General features: G+C 41.8%; 1 protein-coding gene across 1 annotated transcript; it reads left to right on the top strand.

Moving 5' to 3' along the window:
* Nucleotides 1-911: 911 nt before the first annotated feature.
* Nucleotides 912-16,820, top strand: atp8b3 (ATPase phospholipid transporting 8B3; the record flags this gene model as incomplete). Its single annotated transcript, XM_079575695.1, has 23 exons — nt 912-944; nt 2,271-2,384; nt 2,959-3,057; nt 5,428-5,489; nt 5,728-5,800; nt 5,881-5,951; nt 6,017-6,108; nt 6,181-6,339; nt 7,825-7,913; nt 7,985-8,178; nt 8,925-9,133; nt 9,695-9,726; nt 9,895-10,051; nt 10,116-10,304; nt 10,408-10,520; nt 10,924-11,091; nt 11,176-11,287; nt 11,364-11,439; nt 11,521-11,644; nt 12,602-12,788; nt 13,730-13,953; nt 14,024-14,107; nt 16,548-16,820. 23 exons carry the CDS (start codon nt 912-914, stop codon nt 16,818-16,820), a joined length of 2,934 nt encoding a protein of 977 aa, XP_079431821.1.
* Nucleotides 16,821-17,390: the final 570 nt, after the last annotated feature.

Here is a 17,390-nt window from a genome sequence, read left to right as displayed (position 1 = left end):
GCAATTCCTTCTTTGCTAATACACTTTGGTATTTCTCTGAGCCAAATGACAAACCTCCGGAAAATGAAACCTCTGGACTGTCATTGTTTGTTAGGCCTAAAGCAGCACCCAGAGTTTCAAATGCAGCTCTACACCATAACCACTGTCTTCTAACCACTTTGCAGACCACCTGTAAATGCTGATAGGTACGTTCGCCCTAGATCCACACAGACACAGACAAAGACCCATACCTATACTTGACATACACTTCCGACCGTTGACATGTGGCCTGTGTGTGGGGATGACCTCACTGTAGAGAAGAGCTTTGGGACAAAAAGATATGAAACCACAAAAAGCACATTTAACTGACACTGTGGTAACTTTACACAAACTGCCAAAACAAAGAAAAGCACCTTTGTTTTGAAGATTTAACTCTTTTGACCTTTGTTGTAGTGGAATTGTAGTGAGGGCCTTTCTCCAGCAGATGGCAACAGACTCAAGGCGTGACTGGAATAATGTTGAATGCCAATTTTAAAAGAGGAGGGTGGTTGATCATGTGTTTAACTGATGATATATACAATCTTTGCAGTAAAGGATTAAAACAGCTGCAAAATATTGAAGTGCCACTCTCATTTTATCTTATTTTTAAAGGCTATACATTAGACATTATTATAGTCAAACAAATATAAAGGCTACTTAGATGGTTTATTTGTAACCTGGTATACTTGAATGGATAATTTATTAACAGAATTGTGTGATGATGCCAGTTCAGAGTGTATCTGCCCCACAGTCACGATGGCCGCTCCTTGAAGCCTCTCTCTTCTCTCTGTGATGTGCGGCAACACAATTCATGACACCAGAGCCTCCACCTGGGAGTTGGGGCAAAGGTGTGGCCTGGGACGTGTTTAACCAGGAAAGGGAAGTAGAGGGGCATGGCTGACTCCGCTCCTGGGGATGAACTGAGGGTAAACAGTCAGGGGCTGTGTTAAGTCTGCTGTCTGCCAAATGGATTAAAGCGTACATATTAACAGGTAAGTACCTTATTGTAATGTAATACTACACTGCTGCTGCAAATGTGTTTTACCGTGGTGCTTCCCTCTGTATTTTCAAGCTTTGTGTAACATTTGTTGACAATGTTTTCTATGATTCTAATGCATGAGGTAGACCTGTTGATGGGTTTCACGGTAATAAAACTAAATATTATATTATTTGACTGGTCAGCTGTCCACAACGGGAAAATGTCATGTGACTGAAACACATCCATAGGCTAAATCAAAGTTACAATCAGGGACATTCTCTTTTTTTCTCCAGATTAATGCTATGGGGGCACACCAAAGAAAAAGAACAATAACGTTTTATATTGTCGTACTGCCATGTGAAGTAAATACAGTTAAAGTAATGTATGTCTTAGTGTGTTTTTGCATTGTGCTTAGTCTACTGTGGTTTTGCTCTGAGGGTTGCCACGGTAACATTGTGTAATTAGTTACAGGACTAACTGATGTATCCCACCAGGGGACTCCTGCGTCCGACTCCGTTTGGCATTTACTCGACTGTGCTTCCACAGCTCAGACTGCGTTGGGCGCGTCAGCCGCCAGGGCGTCATGGAGAGCGAAACAGGTTCAGCTCACTTAAACATTCTCAGCCACTGTCATTTGTTTTGGGGTCCCACTTCCAGTAATGACATAGCACTGGGATGGGCCTGGCATGGTAGCTCGAGGTACAGACGAATAATGGATTTTGCAGCACTGTTTCAATATTATTACCTTGTTCTCTGGTAAAGTGCAGTCCTTTTCCTGGGTTAGAGTAAAGGGGATTGTCATGAAATCATTTAAATCTATGTCCTGTTTTCATGTTATCACTTTTATTACTTTATTACCATGTTATGACACTTGATATTTCTAAGTTACCAGGATATTGCTTTGGTTCCTTTTTCTCTTTATTTGCCTTTCAACAAAATACAAATGATAATGTTTCAATAATTTTCTACATTGTACTGTTGCCTGCTTGAAAAACCTGGACAATCATTTACTTTATTTAACATGAAGCACATTTAACTGATTTGTTGCAGGCCTCACATGGGAAGTAAGAGCAAACCAACGGAGCTTCCACAGAGAAAAGCAGAAGAAGTCGTGCTTGTGCTTCCACCGGGGGCGATACGCTGTGAGTACGTCCTAATTCTCGCCGCACCTTGAAACTCAACACGCCGGCTGTCCCGAGCGAGAGCCAGGTTACTGTGGCCCCCGCTGTTGCCCCACACCTCACTGTCTGGTTGTGTCTTTGTGGGTTACCAGGACAATGTGGTCCGCAGCTACAAGTACACACCCCTGACTTTCCTGCCCCTGACGCTGTTCGAGCAGTTCCAGCGAGTGGCCAATCTCTATTTCCTCCTCATGGTGGTGTTGCAGGTCAGACTTTGCGTTCTCCCACTCGTCTAGACAAAACCATCTTAATACCTGCAGATGCAAAAGATTTACCTGTATATAATGAATGATTAAAACATACATTTCAACATAGGGAATGCTTTAACGCTGCCACAAAATAATGTTTTACGCAATATCCATTTTGCAAGAAGCCAGCTTTGCAGACTCAACAAAGAAATGGTACAATAATAATTAAGTTGTAATGTTATAATATTGCTACTTAATTATTCATGTAGTGTGATTTTTAAGTTTTGGCATAGTTTGACAATTAAACAAATCTGTTTAGGTATTAGTTTTAGTTCAGTGAAGCATCTGTGAAATTGTATTATCATTAAGTAAATAAGCATTGTGTTTTCATTATTTAAGAGAGAGGGAGACACAAGATGTGAAGATAAACCGCTGTAGTGTTGTTGTCCCCTTGTGCTTTATGCGATAGAAGATGGATGTGTTCGTGTTTGCTTATGGCAATGGAAAGAGAGAAATGCAAACAGTCCATAATGAGACTAGTTGGTGATGCACACAACCACAAGCTTCTCAATTTCCATATTTCCACTTGCAGTGTGTTCCTGCCATCTCCTCTGTGCCGTGGTACATCAGCTTCATCCCACTGGCCTCTGTGCTTGCTGTGAGAGGGATAAAAGACCTTGCCAATGATATGGTAAGACCAGTGTTTCCGCCGCACTCCGCTTTTATGTTAATGTCAGGGGGCTTGACCTATAGGCTTCCTTTGATTGGACCACTCAGGGTGAAGGGGGAGCGGGGAGACACATCCAGCAGTTGGGACTCAAACTCACGATGCGGAGGACAGTCCAGTGCTCCGCCATAATGTGCCGCAGCCTCATCCACTAAACCAGAGGGTCCCACCTGGTGGGATGAGACCTGAAATGGGTTAAAGAGCCATTTTCAGTCGGTTGCAAGCCTTTCCCTGGGATCATTTCCATCAAAATGTATCTAATGAATGAATGGAAACACTTCCTAAGTCTGATATAGCTAGTGTTGAGCTATAGGTTTATTCAATGTTTATTTAGCAAATTGTGTTTTGTGTTTTTTACCTTAAACATAACAAATGCAATTGTTATTTGGGCTGTGGCTGGTGGGTGATGTATAATGTTTCACTAGCAAGGACCACGCCACAACAAAGTGCATTTAAGATTTATTCGCGAGGTTATTGTTTGTTTGTTTGTATATTTTATTGTCCCCGTAGGGAATTTTTTTTCTCTGCATTTAACCCATCCTTCGATGCTGCTGGGGCAACCCGTAAGGAGCAGTGGTCGACGGCCGTGCCGCGCCCAGGGACCCATCTCCATGATGTGGAGCCAGGCTGATGGTCAGAATCACCTGGCTGGAGGATTCACCTATTGCACATGTTTTTAGTGGTAGGGGAAACCGGAGTACCCGGAGGAAACCTACGCAGCCACGGGGAGAACATGCAAACTCCACACAGAAAGGCCCCTGGTGGAAATTGAACCCGGGACCTTCTAGCTGTGAAGCGGAGGCGCTAACCGCTGCACTACCGTGCCGCCCGTTATAGTGTGGAGTGAAACTCTGCAAGACTTTGGGTGAAGGGACCCCCCCCCCCTCGAAGCAGAAAAATCAGTGCTGAAAAACAAAACAGACAAAGAGGGAGGGAGGGAGGGAGCCCGCTTGGGAACATCAGGAACCCTGAGTGAATCTAGTGAGTGAGCGAGTGGTTGGTGGTGGTCCGAGGAGCCGTCGGGGCAAGCTGGTTGCCTTGCTTCCATCAGTCTACCCCAGGGCAGCTGTGGCTACAATAGTAGCTTACCACCACCGAGTATGGTGTGAATGAATAATGCACATAATTGTAAAGTGACTTTGAGCAATATATCGGCAATTTGTCATCATCACAGCATTTGGTGGCTCAATATCCATATCACAATTAAGAAGAACAAAGTGAGATTTGACTGGGACAAGGCCTCGTGGAAAACCCAGGACACGGTGGTGGGACTATGTCTCCGAGCTGGCCTGGTGTCGCCTCGGGGTCCCCCCAGAACAGCTGGAGGAGGTGTGTGTGGACCGGGAAGTTTGGGCATCTCTGCTGAGACTGAGGCCCCCGCGACCCGGCCCCGGATAAAGCGGAAGAAAATGGATGAATGGATGGAAAGTGAGATTTATTAATTTTTGCCAGGATTTGTTGAAATTTTACGGAATGTACTGTGTTTAAATGATTTAGCAAAATAGTTCAATAATATTGTTGTTGCAATATTAAGATGATTATAGAAACTACCCTTTTCTACAATACAGGGTAGTTCAGTGTCTGCGTACACTGGTGTATGAATGAGAGAGTGAATGGGTGACTGGTTCCTTACTGTAAAGCGCTTTGGGCCTGATGAGTCCATGCATTTACTAAATATGTTTCTTAATACTTGTGTCTTGCATCACTTAACCAATTCATTCAGATATCCGACTCCTCTCCCATGCTAATGCCCCTGAACAATATTTGAAAAGTGCAAAGTGAACTGATTTAAAACCACACTTGTCTGAAGAACGTCACTTAAATATTTTTTTCCAAAAATTGCACTGCCCTCTTATATGCCCAGCTGCATATGTATATCTGGCTGGCACTTTAAGCATGTCTTCACTCTTTTCTCCTTCATTGTCCTTATTGACTCCTTGTCCTCTGCTCATTGACAAAACCAGTCATCCCCATGGCATTAATTTTACCCCCCATCATTAAAGCTTTTCCTTTTAAATGCATGCGAGATGTTTTGCATGGAGAATTCCTTGGTTAAGTGCATCACTGAGTTACGGTCGTTAACAGCTCTGGGTGAAACGCTTGCTTGACCCTTTCCTATTGACTAATCATTTAGTGGAGGGTGTAAATCTCCAAGCCGGTGTCACTGTAGAGCCTCGTAATGGCCTTCCTCCTTTCTCCCGTTCAACCTTTCAGGGCCATCTTTGCTGCCTCCCTCACACCGCCTGTCCATCAGTCTTCCCCTCTTTCCTTATCGTGCGCTTCCTTCCCCGAAACGCGACTCACTCACTTTTTTCTTATTGTCATTTTTTTCAGACACGGAGACGGAGCGACGCGGCCATCAACTCCCGACCCTGTGACATACTCATTTCTCAGAGGTGAGGACAAAGGCTGCGCGAGTGCTGTCCCAAGGCTCCCCTCACGTCCCCATTGTGGAGCCGTTGTCTAATGAAGCACTAATGAAGTGTGGACAAGTGAATCCCCAGACACTCCCTTTGCGCCACTAGAGCGGGACACAACAATGGGGCTTGTACAACTAGATTGCTTAAACTACATGACTTTTTCAGAATAAAAAAAAATAGTTGTTTAAAATCTTTCTATCTGTTTCAAATCAAGGTTTGAAACAGCACAGTGGCGGGATGTTTCTGTGGGTGACATTGTTCGCATCCATAAAGACCAAGTGATCCCTGTAAGTTTGCGTGTCACATGACCTGTCACATGTCAAAGCAATATTACATCAACCATTATCTTTTCTGCGTCTTTTCACAGGCAGACCTTCTTCTGTTGAGTAGCTCAGAGCCTCACAGTCTAAGCTATGTTGAGACAGCAGATATAGATGGGTAAAAAGCAACAAAACTATTTACACCGACACGTTGAAATCTAAGTATTTACATATTTTGCGCAGTGAAACAAACCTCAAGTACAAACAAGCCCCAGGTGCAACACACGACGAGCTGACCTGTAAACCCTCAGAGGACAGCCTTTCTACTTTTGATGGTAACAAAACTAAACGTTACGTCTTTTTGAATGAATAAGAACAACATGAATTGTCATCCCTTTATTTCACAGCGGAAGTGCTGTGTGAGGAGCCCAATAACCAGCTGTACACGTTCAGAGGGAAGCTGTTCTGGAGAGGACAGCGCATACTGCTGGACAGTGATCATTTACTTCTGAGAGGCACTGTCCTGCGTAACACAGTGTGCTCTTATGGCCTGGTCATATACACTGGTACTGCCACGATGTTACTGCTCCTTTATATTTATCTACATTACATACATCTTAAAAAGATATATACACCACCGCTAAACAGTTGGGGTCACTTAAAATGTCCTTATTATAGAAAGAAAAGCACAGATTTTTTCAACGAGGATAAAATTAAACTAGTCAGAAATACAGTCTGGACATTGTTAAAGGGGCTCGATGCAAGTTAGCCATTTTATACTCACTACTGCCACCACAGGTCATGCGTGTAACTGCACCTTCTATATTAAGCTTGTGCATGACGGCAATTCAGACCTGAAGTAACACGTTTTTGAGTGACAGTGCAGGATTTTTCAGCAGTTGTGATGAACAGATCTGGACTCATTCTACATATTAGGAGATATTTGGAATATGTAGGGGGAGGAAAATACATAATTTTAATATTTTTAAACTCCGTATAGTCCCTTTAATGTTGAAATGCCCATTATAGCTGGAAACGGGTGATTTTTAATGGAATACCTACATAGTTGTGCAGAGGCGCATCGCTCCAGTGTTGGAGTGTCCATTGTGTTAGCTAATCGTTTTAGAGGGTCATTGTTGATGAGGAAACACTCGCGCAATTATGCTAGCACTGCTGAAAACTGTTGTGCTGATTAAAAAAAAATATAGAACAGGCCTGGGTGACCCCATATTTTTAACCAGTAGTGTATATATTTTTATAACTGTTAAAAAAAAGATGTTTACTCCGAGCCCTCACTGGAGGTAATGACTGAGATAAAACTCCTTGTTTCTAGGTCACCTGTCCTGACTTCACCTTGATCAGAGGTGGCCTGGTTTCAATGATAGATGGCACTTTTCAGAATAAATTAGACTGTTAATCAAGAAGTGTACTTAAGTCTCATGCCTGTGCCCTAAATATGAGTGTGTAACGTGTGGCGAATTACAGGCTCTCCTGTCTTTAAGTGATCATTGATCGGATATTACAGGTCCAGGCTGAGGTGTCATGGATATCTCTGCTATGGCACTTTCTGTTCTGTTAATGCCAATCAATACATCAAATTCTTTCAGAGATGGGTTTTATAACATTCATCAGTGACTGTCTATTGATGTGACCCCAGTTCAGTCTGATAAAACTAACCCCCATCGTACCTTGCTTTGAATAACGAATAATCAGGGCCGACATCTCTGTTCAACAACTGTCCTTGGTTCGTTTGGACATTTGACACAGTTGTGGTTTTGTCGTACGTTCATGCAGCCAGATGCAGCTCACACTGATGCGTTTCTATACTGATGAAGAATAGAAAAATATATTGCCATACTTTATTGATCCCTATAAGAGAAATTCAGTCTTCCCCTGACCTTAGCTCACAGGGTCAAACGCCCTCGGAGCTGGTGAGGAGTCAGCGCTGTGCTTCAGGGCACAGGCAAATAGATGTGTGCTAGGACTAAGGCCTGAGCTGACACCCTTGAGGGGCTCCCCACTCAGTGCACTGATGAAGTTTCTTGTACTAGGCACTGACACCAAGATCCTGAGGAACTGTGGAAAACTGCGAGTGAAGAAGACTCGGACTGAGAAAGTTTTGAATAAGGCTGTCACCGGGGTAAGTCAACTGCTGCCGGTCACATACTGTATTCTTCTAATTTCATGCAAAACTGTTCTTGTGTTCTCCAGATTGTCCTGTGTGTGCTTCTATGTGCGCTGCTCTTGTCCATCGGCGCTGGTGTGTTTGCGAGTCGAGTGATGGAGCAAACAGAAGTGCTGTCTGCGCTGGTGGTGAATGGGAATTCTGCATACTCAGGCTTCCTTGTGTACTGGAGCTACATCATCCTCCTCAGCCCTGCCATGCCCATCGCGCTCTACATCACGTTTGTGCTTGTTTTTCTAGTTACAGGTTTAAACCAAAGCACTTTATATGGAGCGCTATCGTAGCTCAGACGGTGGAGTGCTCATCTCACTCATCTCAGTTCAGACCAATAGCGTAGTTTGGCAGCCAAACTAGTGCCTACTATTCTAACTTCACTGGTTATGTAAAGGAAATATGATTACTGTAGATATTCGAGATGTTAAATCCAACGCAATACGAATCCAAAGCCATCGTATTTTATTATTATTAAAGGAGCTGCACCAATTTTTCAACCATTTAAGATGCATTATGAAACTTTTTATCTAAAAAAAAAAAAAGAATTATAGTGCTTATTTGACCTTTCAGTGACCCAGCGGCTGTATGGGTGGTTATAGCGCCTTTACTTTCCTTCTTGGTGGCCTCTAGGACGCGGCAGGACCAATTGTTGTTTTGGGGTTACTGGTAGGTTTTCAGGAAGACATGTATGCGTAACCATGGAGATGGTTCAATCAGCAGTGAAAACCTAAACCCTAAAAACAATTGATCCTGGAGCGCTGAATAATATCACCTTTTGTTTTTACATTAAAATTATGTACCTTTAAAGGCATTTAACCCAATAAATAAAAATACTTAAAAAAAACATTACCGTGCCACTCAGCCTGTTTGTAAACTCATGCTTTAGGAAAGTTAGGAAGAATTTTTGGCTCTAACTAACAATTTAAAAATTACAAGCTTGATTTTTTGGGGCCGTTGTTTTTGTGTTCATAGGTTTGAGATGATTCACACAGTCCACAGCCTTTTCATTGGCTGGGACATTGACATGTATTGGGAGAAATCGGACAAACGTGCCGAGGCGAGGAACACCTCTCTGAATGAGGAGCTCGGTCAAGTGGAGTACCTTCTGAGCGACAAAACGGGAACCTTGACTCAGAACTGCCTGCTGTTCAGACAGTGCTGCATCGCCGGACAAGTCTATGGTGAGTCGGGCACTGCAGTCATAATGTGATTCAGGATTTTAAAATTATATTACCACCTCAGATAAAAGCCGCACACATCTGTCATTTGTTAAATTGATTTTAGTGAAACCAATTTCGCCACAATATTCTGCTGCATATTATTCTACGGCGGTATTAACGGACAGAATACGGCCGCAGTCTCCAGACAATTATTTTCATTATCCTGTATGCAATATATAATGGAGCTGCAGACCGTTATAACAACTCTCGCATAAAATGAATGTCAACAAGACGACAATATTTCACACGGATTTTCAAAACAAATCTAAAATTACTATTTATTTTGTGATAATGAAAAGTTATTATGCACAAAGCCTTTAAATGACTTCAGAGCAGTGCAGTGGAACACCTGCCCCTCTTGGGGAGTGACCTCAGAACAACAAAGGCAAAGATCATCTCAGGAGAGAGCACTTATATACAGCCTATTAGTATTTAACAATAACAGGGCTTTCTGAGCTACTTCTTTGTAAGCCATACTATATCAATATTATAAAAACTTAGTGTGGTTGTTTTTCTTTTCAGGGGACTTATCTGTTCGTGCAGAGGATATAAAGGTATTATGTTTTTTCTTTAAAAATAATTATCTCATTATACAATTCAATAAGTATTGTTGTCAATTCTACTACATGCAGAGTACATGCAGAGAGTCAAAAGTCTGTGTTAAATTGCCACAAAGTGTAAAGTTGTATGTAATATCTAATGCAAGGCTTCATACTGTGCAGCCCATGGACTTAAGGTGGAATCCGTACTCCTGTGGGGGGCTGTTCATGTCTGCTCCGGAGCTCATGGACAGGCTCAGAGGACAACAATGTCCCATCAGCACCGAGTTCATGAGGGCGCTTGCGCTCTGCCACACTGTCATGGCTGAGTACAAGAATGGTGAGCATAAGGTGTGAGTCACACAAAAAGCGTTTCTCTTCTGTTCACACTGTCCTCCCTGTAGGCGCGCCGGTGTACCAAGCTGCCTCCCCAGACGAAGAAGCTCTCGTTGGGGCGGCCCGGGAGTTGGGCTGGGCCTTTCTCTCCAGGACTAGAGATTTCATGATCATCTCTGAGCTGGGTGTGCAGCGGAAGTACCAGCTGCTGGCAGTGCTGGACTTCACCAGTAAGAGAAGGCGCATGTCTGTGCTCGGTAAGACTGCTGTCCTTACACAAACACACACAAGCTCGAACTTTTCCTAAAAGCTCACACTTTTCTGTAGTTTTTCATTCAAATAACTTTTTTCTCTCTGCAGTTCGAGAGCCAGAGGGTGGGTTAAAGCTTTACAGCAAAGGAGCAGACTTAGTGATCCTGGAGAGACTGCAGAAGGACTGTCCACACCAGGAACGGACTGAAATAGCCCTGGAGGTAAACTTGAGTTTCCAGTCTTTTTTTTTCACTGAACACTCGCTGAGCTGAGCTCACTTTTAAAAGAACACTCAATCTTTTCGATCTTTAAACCGTATTAGAAAACACCTGGATAAATCATGGTTTACTGTATTGGATCTGAAATGCACACAGGTGTTAGATACCTGATAGATTCCCCTCCAGGTAGAAAGAAATATTCCTAAAATGCTCCGCTTGGATTTCAGTAATCAAAGACGTGCACATGCTGTAGTAGAGAGGTTCCCTATCAATTATTAACCAGGCTTTCAACAAATTATCCTGCTCCTGAGGGCATGCCTGTCAGAAGTGAAATCATTCTTTTATCTGTCATTTTAATCTTGATTTTTGAGCTCGGCTTTGAGTTCTGATAAACTTTTTTGGACAGATGTTTGCAGAGTCTTGTCTGAGGACGTTATGTGTAGCGGTTCGATCTGTTTCGGAGGAGTTGTGGGAAAAATGGAGTAAAACTCAGTCCCAAGCAGCCGAAATGATCCTCTCTGAGCGCGAGACCCTCCTTGAGCAGTTATATGAAGAAATGGAGAGAAACCTAATGGTGGATAGAGTTTTTTTTTATTTTGAAGAACAAGTAACTTTAAAGGCTATAAAAAGAGGTAATTTTACTTTTCACATTTCAAAGCTTCTGGGGTTGACCGCCATAGAGGACCGACTTCAGGATGGTGTTCCCCAGACCATTGCTTTGCTTCAACAGGCCGGACTCAAAATCTGGGTCCTGACTGGGGACAAAAAAGGTCTGAGAAAATGTTTTGCCGCATCTGGAAATGCACAATCCACCGTCTTAACTCACACTGCTGTGTTTTGATGTAGAGACCGCGGTAAATGTTGGATATGCTTGCAAGTTGCTGGACTCCGACACAAGATTGGTGGAATGGCATGAGCTGAGGTTTGCTGTGAAAACTACACACTGTGTAATGCGCTCACACACCAGGGCTTCTCCTTGATCTTTGCCGTTTGCTCACTGCAGACAGATCCTGCAGTCCCCAGACCCACAAGTCTCCTTCAGCAAGGCCAGGCAGACAGAGCTGTGGGCTGTAGACAAGCACATGGCTGGAACAAAAACTGCCGTGGTGCTCACTGGACCCGAGCTGGTAAACTCTGTTCTTTAATATCAAATGAAATTACTTAGAGTGGGTTCATGGAAGTATTCACCTCATTTTGTTGATTTAAAATTAATATCTACATTGAAGAAGAACTAACTTGACTTACTTAACAACTAGAACTTGTTTACCTTAATAAATAATTTTCATAGTCCCTCTGGGGGTACTGCAAGTGTTAATGGGATGATTGGGGGGTCTTTCATCTCCCCCTGGTGTCTCTGGCCAGAAAACCACACTTGCAGCTTTCCCTGCACCGGGTCAGAGACGCACAAACAAAATCACTAAGAAGAAGCTAACAGGCTAACGTGCCAAGCTAACCACGGGCTAGTGCCACTTTAGCAGTATTTGCAGCCAAGTTTGAGTGAAAAAAAGTATCTCCATTGTGTAATTGGATGTACAATATCCCTCTCTCCCTTTGTCTTTTCTGTCAGCGTAGTGTTTACTCTCACAGACAATTAAAGAATAAAAAAGAACGCAACACGCTACGACACCTGCAGTGGCGCTTATGGCCTCTAGGGGCATGAGTTCTGCTTTGCTGGCTGTACCCGTCTGTATCATGGGCGATGAATGGAAACGTTTATGAATGTACACAAAAAAGAACAACCATGATTGAAAGCAAATGGTCTGCTGTGATTTTATGTGTCAGTGACTGAGATTTCGGCTGGGAACAAAAGAGGCTTTGGTCAAACATTACAATTCATACATTGTTTATTGTTTTTGAGTGCCAGCCTTTACTGAATCAACAAAATCTGCAAAAATTTTGACATTGTGTTCTACAAAAGGGTCAAACTGCAATTCGGCAAGAGTTCAAATTTATATTTTCATTTAGCATTTCTATGTTTTATGTAATTTAACAGCATAATCAAATGTACAGGATCTTAGTGCGTATGATGAAACTGTAATTATGTGAAAAGGATCCTTGCATTGGGGTCTTCATGTGCTCTCCAGGCAGAGTTTGTGCAGAAGCCTGAGTGGGGGGCCTCGTTCATGAAGCTGGCTAGGCAGTGCCAGTCGGTTCTCTGCTGCCGCGTGACGCCGGGGCAGAAGGCGGACATTGTTAAACTCTTGAGGAAACACACCAGGTCCATCACTCTGTCCATTGGCGACGGTGCCAATGACGTAAACATGATTAAAAGTAAGTCAATTCATCTCGTCAATTCATCTCTCATTACAGATATAACCGTTTCATTCATTCATTCATGTTTGAATATATTCAGTCTTTCTCTGGAGCTCAAAATGTTTACTTTCACCAGTTATTCGCATTTTGCGTACCAAGAAATCAACTCCTGATTTAACAAACATATACATTGTTTCCATAGTAACAAAGGTTTTTCAAGGGAGTCACCTGGAAGTTTTTTTTTTTCTTTGTCACTTTCTATTGCATTGTATATGACCATGACCACTTTTTAAAGGTTTTGCTGCTATCGAACACATCCAGACAACGGAGAACATACATGGACATTTTATATGATTTTTTTTTTAAAATATATTTATAGTTAGTTATGATCTGGGGTTGCTGCTGCTGGTCAGATCTAGGTTGAGCAACACTTTGTGCCCAAACAATGAGATCAGCTGACGACAGGAACATCCTGAATGACCAGGTTATTCCATCATCTTCTTCCCTGATGGCACGGGCATATTCCACGATGACAATGCCAGGATTCATTGGCATCAAATTGTGACTACTGTGATTATTTTCACTCATGGATTGGCCACAACAGAGTCCAGATCTTAACGCCATTGAGAATCTTTGGGATGTGCTGGAGAAGTCTTTGCACAGGGGTCACACTCTCTCATCATCAATACAAGATCTTGATGAAAAAGGAACGCAACACTGGATCTATTGACATGCTGGAATCAAAGCAAAAGGCGGTCCAATGTATGCGTATAATTGGAGAATATGAGTAGGAGGTGTGTTTCTACTGTATAACTATACGTAAATACATCTACAATTACACAAATAAAAAACTTCATCACATACACACAAATAGATAATTGAAAATACTGTATAAAAAGTGAAATCTTAGTTTCTTCATGTTCCTTTTGACCCTCACTGTAATGTCTCTGTTCCTGCAGCGGCTCATATTGGCGTGGGGCTGGCGGGGGTGGAGGGGGGCCAGGCCGTGCAGAACGCAGACTTCTCCCTGTGCCAGTTCCGGTTCCTGCAGAAGCTTCTCTTGGTCCACGGACACTGGTCTTACATTCGCATCTCTATCTTCCTGAGATATTTCCTGTATAAGACCTGCAGCTTTGCCCTGGTGCACATTTGGTTTGGCCTCTTTAACGGCTTCAGTGCTCAGGTAAGTTCTACCAACTACTTTACCTTGAAAACGAATTTACTCATTTCAGTTTTGTCTTTCTCATTTTTAGTCTTTGTATGAGACTTGGTTCATCGCCTTTTACACAGTTTTCTACACTTCGAATCCTATTTTATGCTTGGCCTTCTTTGAAAAGGTGAGATGTGTGTTTATATACTCTACAGTGGGTTCAGGATGTTTTCAGGCCTCTTTTAATCTTTTTACGTTAAGGCATCCAGACAGTGTTAATTTTGACAACATATTTTATTTTAGTTTTAGTCTTAGTCTTTTAACTAAAATCTAATTTAATTTTAGTCGAGATTTAGTCAAAAAAAACTTTTCAATTTTAGTCTAGTTTTAGTCGACTAAAATTGCATGTCAATTTACTCGACTAAATTTAAGACAAATTTAGTCGACTGCATTTATAATATTCATTATAATCATATTTAATCAAGGTCCTCGACTTCATGGGGCTGCTTCCACATGAATAAAGCACAGACCTGTTCATTTGGCAGAGAATCTATATGATATGAGGCTTTTTCAGATTGTCATTAGAAGTTCGAATGATTTTAGTTTTAGTCTCATGAGAAACTTTTCATTTAGTTTTAGTCCAATTTTAGTCGTCAAAAATATCACTTTGACTAATAAAATTGAGACTAAATATTTTAGTCGACGAAATTAACACTGCATCCAGACACAAAAATCATATACATTAACAAAATATTACATTTTAAGGGTTTTGTAATAAACATTACACTGCAGAACCATTTCTTTCTATCATTGTTGTGCTATTTTTGAACATTCAGAAAAGTTTAACTCTGTGGTAAATTATCTACTCATATTTTTGACATTTGTTTTGTTTGATCAGGTCAGTGTTTTTTTTTTTCTTCCTTTTTTTTATTCAAAGGCACAGCAAAAGGGACAATTTCAACAGGCAACAATCTTTAGACTGTAAATACAAAAGAGAAAAAAAAAAGTGAGAGAGAGAGTAAAAGAAAGAGGTACTTAAACCTCTTTACACCCCATGAACTGAGCATATCTCCAGTTTGGCTTTACCCAAATCGAGAATGTGCCAGAAAAGCACAAATAACACAATAAAAGAGTGATGAAAACGTGATGACAAATGAGACAAAAAAAAGGGACAAAAGTATTTAAAACGCGAAAGAAGCAATGGAAACATCAAAAACACGACAAATAAAGCAATTAAAAAAGACCTAACATGTCCTAACATAACTGGACTAAAATGTTTTAATTGATGTCTGATGTTTTTGGAACACAGTTACACCCTGACCCTGTGCTTGCACTTTTTGGAGTACCCCCAGTAACGGCTAATCTAGTTAAAGGGGGGGTATTATGCAAAATCGACTTTTTCAAGCTTTACATCATGTTATTATGTCATTCCCTCATTAAAAACATGCCTGAAGTGTTGCCTTGGCACATTCATGTAGTTTTGAGTAATCTGTAAAAACTCTGATGGCGGCCATTTTAAAGATAGGTTTGCCTGAGTCCTCCTAGGAACGCCCCCACCTCCTGGAGACGCCTCTGAGCTTTCGTCACCAGCCGAGTAACCAACCACTGCTCCTCAGCAGAACCCCCTCCCCACTGATGCCACAGACGGCGTGTGGAGGGGGCGTGTCGGAAAGGGTCAGAGGTTCTTAAAGGGACAGAGGCCTATTTCAAGACATTCGCTACAGCCATTTTGAAAGAGCAATTTTATACAAGGCAGTTATTTTAATTTACTGCATTTACAGACCAACAGAAGGTTTCGTCATCATTGTAATGTGCTATAGACTGGTGCTATGTGATTGAAAAAAGCATAATACCCCCTCTTTAACAAGCAGAAACCGTTAAATTAAATTTGTCTCGGTGCTATCGGGTACCGTTTTTTTAACTAAACTAAACCTATATTAATTTGTCACATGATGTAATGAAACACGTTCAGTTGGAAATGGAATTAAAAGTGAAGCTGGATTATTTTCATTCAATATGTGATCTGTTTCTAGTGCACTTTAACCAATTCAAGCAAGCAAGTGGAATGTGAATGAATGATTGACCTGACCAACGCCACCACACCCCCTACCACGTATATACGTATATACAGTATATGTAGCATTTTTATTATTATTATTTCTTTTCTTTTTCTTTTTTTGTTGCTGTGTTTGTTAAAAAAAAAAAACTTTAATAAAAAGAATAAATAAAAAAACACTTCCAAAATGTGAAAAAAAACATGGTAAAAGTGTGACTAAAGAGTGATGAGAAATCAACAGGAAAGCCACAAAAGAGCGACAAAAATGTGGTGATCAGTTTTGTTGGTCTTAGCTTTCAAATGAGGCGTGACACTGGCTTAGAGTCTGTAGCTCCAGCCCAGAAGCTTTTAGATATTGGGTAAAGCCTAACTGGAGAAAATGCACTCGGTTAAGGCGGGGGTTAAATGGGTACAATTTCAAGCAATGGTTAAAACAGCAGCAGCAGAAGTTGTTCTAGTAGTAGGTAAAAGTAGTTGTGCATCTGTGAACCCACTTTATATATATATAGATATATATATTTTGTTTTCTAAATATCTGTCACTCTAATCACATGTTCTGTTTTGGTCTTAGGATGTGAGTGCGGAGGGCATTTTGAATTTCCCGGAGCTGTACATGTCGGGACAGAGGAATGAACTGTCCAGCCCAGTGATGATCCTGCTGAGCCTGCTGTACGCCGTCTACTCGTCGCTCATTTTGTTCTTCATCCCGTGTGGCGTCTTCTTCGACACGGCGTACGACTTCCAAACTATGTCCGTCACCGTTGCCATGGCAGCGACATTTGCAGCCACCATAGAGGTCAGAGTCGCGCGCGGTCGTCAAACATTCATATCGACATCAGCGTAATCCTAAATGAACACGCTTATAAGGTAGACCACGAGTGGAGTCAGATTAAAACACGCCTGGATACAAACACCAAGTAGTTTGCACTGTCGGGGATATTCAATATTCGTTTTTTTTTTTGGATTGTTTTAATTAGAAGCTGCACTTTGATCCCTTCAATGTCAGCTGGAACAAGGGGCTTTTAGCTGCGTTTTTTTTTTCAACACAGCACTGACAGAGATTAAAGCCACACTGCAGAACGTTCCAGGTTACAGAAGCAGCCTGTAGTCGACCTAAAAACTGTCTGCTGGTTTTGGCTGTGTTGATTTCCGTCTAAAAAGGCAATATTTAGCTTGTTCCTTAACCCCTTAACCCCTACCTGAACCGACCACAGTTTGGCATTACTCAAATCTCAAAGCTTCTGGGGGGAAAAAAAGAGGCAAAAACAAGAAGAAAAGGAGGATGAAAACGCAACAAAAAAGCATCAAAATTAACAGATGAAAGTGCAACAAAACAGTGATGAAAAGGCCACAAAAGAAAAACAACAATGTGACATAAACTCAACAAAAAAGCAGCAAAAATATGACAAAAAAG

Source organism: Gobius niger (genome assembly GCF_951799975.1).
Source record: "Gobius niger genome assembly, chromosome: 17".
Taxonomy (NCBI): Eukaryota; Metazoa; Chordata; class Actinopteri; order Gobiiformes; family Gobiidae; genus Gobius; species Gobius niger.
The sequence above is the reverse complement of the archived record's forward strand: the minus strand, read 5'-3'. Positions and strand labels throughout refer to the sequence as shown.